The 8,026-nt window shown below is 31.9% G+C and overlaps 1 protein-coding gene across 1 annotated transcript in view; it reads left to right on the top strand.

Moving 5' to 3' along the window:
- LOC108687937 (1-phosphatidylinositol 4,5-bisphosphate phosphodiesterase epsilon-1-like) overlaps positions 1–8,026 on the top strand; it is a 31,803-nt gene that overhangs the window by 3,317 nt on the left and 20,460 nt on the right. Inside the window, exon 3 of the mRNA XM_018193982.1 lies at positions 5,592–5,793. Within this exon, the coding sequence (XP_018049471.1) occupies positions 5,592–5,793 (202 nt within the window). The remainder of the gene's footprint in view (positions 1–5,591; positions 5,794–8,026) is intronic.

The following is an 8,026-nucleotide window of genomic DNA, read 5'->3' as shown; positions in this document are numbered from 1 at the left end:
GTGTGTGTGTGTGTGTGTGTGTGTGTGTGTGTGTGTGTGTGTGTGTGTGTGTGTGTAAATTATATTTACACGTATATAAAGAATTGTTTTATAAATTTATGTCTTTAAACGTAATATTTTAATAAATTATAAAATTACATTCTAAAGAGTTCAAACTATTACAGCTTAATACTCAATTAAAGATTGACTTCAGAGATTAACTCTACAAATTGTTTAAAAGATATAAAGTTTTAAAAGATAAATTATGATAAAACTGTTTATTGTAATTGAAAATGAAAGTATTGAACACATACATGCATTATATTTGCTTTGCAATTCTTGTTTTTATATTATGATTTAATTTTAATTGTATAAGTATTCAATTACGTGTATATTAATATTAACAAAATTTTAAATTTTCATTTTTTAAAGATTTATGACATTCAAAAATATAATCAATTAACAGATTTATAAGATTAATGTATAATTAATTAATCAAATTATAGGAAAATAAGGATTTAAACTGGATATTTTCATCGCAATAAGATATTTAAAAATATGTTTCAAGAAAAATCTTCATATTAAAGAAAATTTGGAATTCTGATTATATTTTAATATAATTTGTTTAATTAATTTGATTGATTTCAAGTTTGTCAAAATATACATTAAGACAGGTGTTTTATTTTATTAATGTAAATAAAGAAATCGAAGACAATTTAACTGTCATGTAATCGAATATGATGTTACGCCTCAAAGTTTTATCGATAAAAACTTCGCGATATCTCCGAGAATCGGATCAAACTATACTTAATACGATTACACAAAAGGATTTCTTTGGATTCGTATCCTAAGTAGCAAACCGAAGAAACATTTCCTCTTCAATAATAGATCAAAGACTATTCAACAATAAATATCAGGTCTTGATATCTTCCATGATTAGATCCAATTTTGACAATAGAGATTTAAATCTTTGGAAAATAATACTTTCGTAGAAAGATCTTTGACATTTTCGCGGTCGCATATCTAGAATTTGCGACGAGTGAGAGATCAAAGATGCTTTGTCCACTTGTCAGGCTTCCAAACGATTCGTGACAGTCAGGATTCGACTACAGATTTTCCATGAAGATGCTTTCATCTCAAAAGAAGGATGGTTATTAGGGTCGAGTAAGTGTCCTTCAAACGATCTATGCGACTTTAACTTGAAGAGAGAACTGAAACGCTAATTGCTCTCTCTCAGAATATTGTCTTAGATTTTTTCGTGTCATTTTTTTGTTCGATGTCAAGTGCATCGTTAAAATTAAGTATTATATTACCTTAATTATCATATTTTATTAATAATCGAAAATAATATCAATTTCGAAATTGATTCCTTGTGTTGCTTCAATTTATTTAATTTTGAATAATAATGTTCACTTCCTCTCAAAAATAATATTACTACACCTAACTTATATACATAAATCTTTAAACTTGAACAAAAAATAATCATTGCATGTAATTTCTTTATGTATTTCTGCTAAATATGTTGCAAGAATGCTTAAATTTCAAATAGGAAATCGGAAAACGCTCGCCAGTTGATTGAAATACTTATACTAAATTCCCTCTACTATGGCTGAGGCATAAACGTTATGCGCGGTAACGACCTGCTTCCGGGCGTGTTTCTGCTTCTTCGTTTTGTTGTCTCATGCATCGTATGTTTTATCTTAAGATAACATCCAGTGCATTACCATGAAACTACAAAACAAGAAATGCATATACATTTGCTAATTATAAAAGGGAAGGGAGGAGCAATTTATAATTATAAATTGATTATGTTAATTACGTACACGATTGTTACCAATAAATTGTAAATATTTAATGAGAATTACTATTGTTTATATTTTTAAAAATAACGATTGTTTTAATGTCAGAATTTTCAATTATAAATTTTTAAAAAATTTTAACAAGTTAAAAAATGAGAGATTCTTATTATTAAATTAATTCTTTTTATTATTGTACTCTTAAACCTGACAATAATAAGTAAACTTCAGAATGCTAAAATAATTTCAAATAAGAATATTGAATATTTTAATATTTTTAATCCATTAATTCAAAATGGTAAATCGTAAAATTATCAGACAAATCAAGATCCTAAACTCGTCAAAAAAATATGCCATAAAAAAAAATATGCGTTATTTATATATAGAATTGGACAAAATGCAATAATCACTTCATGTCAGATGAGTAATCAATTAAATCGAGAATTCCAATTCTTTTAAAAGACTCAGGCAAGTCTAATGTTTATTAAATACAGAGATATATCTTGTTGTAGGCTTCCTATCGCGTGTCTTATTACAAGACAGAGTGGCTTCCGTGGTACTTTGCTTTATTAAGAGCTCCTCGTGAAAGTTTTATCGAGTGCCACGACACGTAGCTCATTCTGCGAATATTTCTCGACTCGATGCTCTATCCATTTCCCGAAACGATTCACAATGGCGTAATCGCATTATTTCACGAGTTCTTTCGGGACTGCGACTTCTTTCAACTCAATCCCTCGCAAGGGAGTGGGATAATCTCCCGTTGAAAAGTAATTCGAGTAATGAATGTGTGTCATTAATTTTCAGAGATCAAGAAATACGATGGCGATTCGCCCGTAAAATTGTTTTCTTTTCTATTTGATAATTAATTCTCTCTCGACACGAGAGAAACTCAAAAAAGAAAAAAATAAAGCGGCATTTACATGATGGACTTTTTAATGTATCAAGAAACAATTCGCAACATTTTTACATCACGGCTGTGAAAGAAATTGACAATGTGGAAAATTTGATTTTTAACTGCCCCGCACGCACACACGCACACACACACACACACACACACACACACACACACACGCACGCACGCACACACACACACACACACACACACACACGCACGCACGCACACACACACACACACACATATATACCATTTGCTGAAATCAAAGTGGTTTTTTTGTTAAAATATTACCCGTAAATTTATTTACGAGTAAAATAACACAAATTTCTCGTTTGCATTTCAGTTTCTAATTTATTATTATTTACATCTTTGCTGCATTATACGGTATGAAAGTATTCTATTGACCATCCACTTGCAAAAAGCTGACACTGATTGACTTAATACTGTTGTTTGTGCTTCGGGGAAAAAGAAATAAAAAAAGATTTCCGCATGAAGTACGGACTTTTTGTAATCTATCGGACATCTAAAAAGGAGAATACTTTATTAAAGAATTTCTTGCCAAACGAAAACTACGTTGAAAATCGCTATTTGGAAGTCTTGATCGATGTTCCACGTGCATATTTAAATAGGGAAAAACGTCTCCGAAAATATCTCAGAAACTTATTCTCATAGAAGAGAGGAAATATGAAGTAGAAAAGGATCGAACTTCACTTCCGCTTGAAGAATTCAAAATTGACTTCCCCCTTTCTGCCTCTACCGTTGATTTCCGCGTCTCTGCTCCTATCATTGAAAAAATTATTAATCGATCTTTGTAATGTGGTATTATTGTGGTAGTATGGTATAATTTTTAACGCGTAGTGCAAATAAAATACATTATATATTCAATCGATAGCAATCTAATAAAAAAGCCATAAGTATCGTCTATTTGATCGATGACTCGGAAATGATGGAGGAAATCGTATCGGCGAACTTAATATTGTTTATTTATAGGAGAAATTTTCTGTTTACGTTCTACTCTGCTAATCCGCCATTTGGTTATCACTTCTCGCGGATAACGGCACTCATTAAGCGCCTATACTCTTTTTTTTTATGTTTCGCGAAACGAATGAATTTCGCCATAAGTGGCACAGCGGAAAACCTTTACCGCCTGTTCCCATCGGAAATCCCCAACGTAAAAATAAAATACTTTTTATTGCCAAGACTGTAAAGTTAGACACCGTCCTCTTGTACTCGTTCCGCGAATGAGAGGATAAAAGTTTCGTGCGGGAATATCGTTTCTAGAACTATCGTTGGGCGTTGCGCCTGCTGACGTCTCACACATTCGGAAACATTCTCAGCTAAAGTATTCGAAGCTAACTGGTTGTACTACGGAGAATACTGAAAGAAATAGATAATTAACGCTGTAATGGTAAATTTCGTGATTTTAACGACCATTAGAACACGAAACAGAGGAAGCATATTTGCAAGAAGCGTAAACACGGCTGTTTCATGCAGATATCGGCGACTACCAATTCAATTTAATCGTATTAATATAAATTGCATCTTGTTGCGTTCACGACGCTAATTTGTAATTATTTATCTAACTTTTCCTCGTATCTCTAAACCTTTCATATTTCACACGTTAAATGTAAGAAAATTTAAAAGATATTAAATTTCTAATTGCTAAACAATTTTTCCATTTATGGAAAAAATAAATGTGTGTTAAGTCTAATTTTGAACTAAAATAAATATTTTAGATTTTTTTTTTATAGCATTGTCCAATGTCCTAATTTCTCAAAAAAATCAGATTTTAAAAGGTTAAACTCATAATATTAAATTATGTACCTGTGTTTCAAAGACAGAAATTTCATGTTTTATTTATACTAAAATATCAAAACTTGCTTTCTAAATTAATTTGATATTTGAGTCCACGCCTTTAACATTAGCAGCTTCTAAAATTTACTTTAGTTAAAGTTAAGCTTAATAATTCTGCACGTATAGAGTAAATCGCCATATAAAGTTAGTGTACACAATTAAGATATTAGTAGGAATTACCAAATGTTACTTCAAATTAAATTATATATATTAAAGTATTAAATCCTCTTTTAAGTACATAATCTTTAACTTATTAAGTACTTTAATCTTTTGACTTAAAGTACGTAATCTTTAATTTACTTAAATACTTTAATTTTTTTACTTAAAGTTATATTCAATAAATTATATTTATGCATTTTGTAATCAATCAATTAATCTTAGTACACGATTATTTTCCGGTCCTATTAAATATAAATCGATCGTATCCTAAATTAATTTCATCACTTTCTTATATAAAAATGATTAAGTGATTCTTACATATACTTTAACATTGTTAAAAAGTAGTTGTAAACCCAGATAGCACAAAGAGAGTTCCAAAAGAAATTCTTTTTCTGAAAAGAATTCTTGTTACATCAGACTTTATGACATTTGACTTGAAATTCTTTTTGAATTCTTTTGAACTTTCTGTGCTATCCGGGAAATGTTTCCAATATTAAAAAAAAAAGAAATACGCGGGACGTAAAAGACTCAGTATGCGGTCCACTTAACGCTACAAATGTTTCAAAGATTTTTTTTGATTGACCAAGCGGAAGAAAGAATTTTACTAATTGATCAATCAAAAAATATTTCAAAGCTTTTGTAGTATCAAGTGAAACTATAGTCTCAATCATGTGTACTTAAAATAAAAATATAACTGAAAAGAGTACTATTGAAACATTATTAGTTATCAGAAGAGTCATTAGAATACTAAATTAGATTTAACTTCTTAATACTCTAAACGCGTCGCCGCGCATTGCTTGGAAAGCGCGCATTAACTTATACGAATTTCTGTCGTCAGCGGTATACTTCTTAATTATCTGAAGAAGTATAACTCATCTAATTGCGAACGAATGTTGCTTATGTTGCAGATCCAACAAGCTGAAGCCGATTTGGCAAGAACGAGGCATGAACGAGCGCATCCCAGTCATGGAGTATCTCTCCTCTGCCCTTTTGTCTTCCGAATACGAACATGCGCTTGCTCGCGCTCTCGCGATGCCGGAATGCCCAGTGGTACCATTCTTCGGGGCTTTCCTACGCGAGCTGCGGGAAGTTATCGCGTGCGATATAAAGGTAAATACGAAAAGTGCCACTACTATCGCTCATGCGATATCGTGTTTTTTTGTAGATTTTGAATTTCTAAGAAAATGTTTGCATGTGTAGAATTGATTGTTCCACGTCGTTAAATAGAGATTAAATTGGCATTTCATTTATATTTCACTATGTAAACACTGTTAAATATACTACATATCAGCGCCCGCTTCTTTGCCTTCCCTCAACTCTATTCTGGAGTTTCGGATTCTCTATTCTTGGATTTCTCTTATCCCTGTCTACTATGAAGAATCACTGTCAACGTGAGATAAGAGCCAAAATATGTACGTGCGTCGAGCAAAAGACTGGTTATTTAGATAGGATAATGTAACTTAACATTTCGTCAAGTAAATCTATCTCTCTAACTGATGTTTAAGCGTGTGGAACACGATATAACGAGAGAAGAACTAAATCGGAGAGAAAGCCTGTAAGTAATTGAACGCTTTCGCGTTTTGGCAAACAGCCAAAAAAGTTCATCGGTGATATCAACATGTCTCTCATGATCGCATCACGAAACAGGCTTGCCGAGAATAATCGAGGGAAGGACGGTCAGTGACACGATAAATCTACTTTGTTCCTTCAACAACATTTGCATGTTCAAAAGATAGCGAGAAGTTTGGCGTTGCGGCAAATTTATTTGAAGAAGGAAAACCTTAATAAGAAATTAGAGCAAATAAGAAACTTATGCCAAGACTTAGAAATGTGCATCTAAGTTTACGAAAGTTTTACCCGACTATCTTAAGATGATACTGAATGCCAGAGTAAAAACGCATTAAATCAGGAAAATTAAATCTTCCAAGTACATTCTTAACATAGATTTATTCATGGAATATAATTGTTTGTCAACTTCACACAAACTGTTACAATTGATGTGAGAAATCGGATTAATCCTTGGGAATTATGGAAGAGGAACAATTTGCGTTTTAAACAGTATCACTTCAAGCGCAAACGCCGGGAACTGCGCATCGAAATTCTTCTATGAAGTTTCACGAAGAATAGCAGCGTAGCAAAAGAGTACCGAAGCGAAGTCTCCGCCGTAAAAGCGACAAGGAAAGGGGTTTCTATCGGCCTCCAGCAGCTACGATGGTTGTAGGCCGGCGGAAACTACTTGCTCTTGTCGCTAACGATCGTCATCGGGGAATAAAACGGCGTCTTCCTTGCTTTTTACAGTTTTTAGCGTCACGTTATTTGATGTTTAAGAGCATGTTCGAAAGACCACAACGAAAATCAGTGCTTCTAAGAGCGGCTCTTTTGAAACTCAAATTGCACGACAAAATCCACAAAGTCGCCGGTCATTAAAACCAAGCACGTGATCAGCACGAATTTGTAATTAGACTCTCTCTCTCTCGGTTCACGTGGAATAACATCACGAAGTCGCGACGTGAAGCGTTTATTTCGAGAAAGGGAAACAACAATGTGTACGTGTGTGTGTGAATGAACTTTGTAACATTTATTAAAATAAAACTCATTGTTATTATATAATTTCTGTTAGAATTCAAGACAGAAATCTGTTTACAATTTGACATACATATAATACGAAAAATATTTGATAAATTTAGAATAAGATACACACTAAAATAAGTATATACATGAAAATACATCATTCTGTGAATTCTAACGAGAATTATATTTGAAGATGGCTTAAATGAATGCAGTATTTATTTATGTAATTTTTAATTAATTATATTAATTAATAATCTTACTATGTACATTTAATGTTTAAGTTATATACAACATTTTAATATCTATTTTATATTTAAGTTTTATCTATATTCGCAATCACTATGTTAGACAAATAAAACTGTAATCAGGTAGAATAAAAGCTATAGTATATGCCATAAAAAGATATAATCTACTTATTAATTTACTAATAACAAAATTGTTGATTATATGTTTTCAAAATAAATGTGTATACACGAATATATAACGTAAATTCGAAGAAATTTTTCATATTGTCTCGTTGATAAAAAACATACTAGAACATTCAATTTCTAGGGCGTGAGATTAATCAGTGTGTGAATAATATGATCATTCACGTCCCAAGCATTCATATCTCCTGGGTGTCGATGGCTAATTACATTCAAATGAATTCGACATCAACTGATATTACGGGAGCAAAATAAACGCTTTACCTTGAGATTATCGAAGACGCGACTTAGTAGTATCTCATTAATACTGTCCCTTTCTCTCTCTCTCTCTCTCTCTCTCTCTCTCT

The sequence above is a fragment of the Atta colombica genome, unplaced genomic scaffold (assembly GCF_001594045.1).
Source record: "Atta colombica isolate Treedump-2 unplaced genomic scaffold, Acol1.0 scaffold220, whole genome shotgun sequence".
Taxonomy (NCBI): Eukaryota; Metazoa; Arthropoda; class Insecta; order Hymenoptera; family Formicidae; genus Atta; species Atta colombica.
The sequence above is the reverse complement of the archived record's forward strand: the minus strand, read 5'-3'. Positions and strand labels throughout refer to the sequence as shown.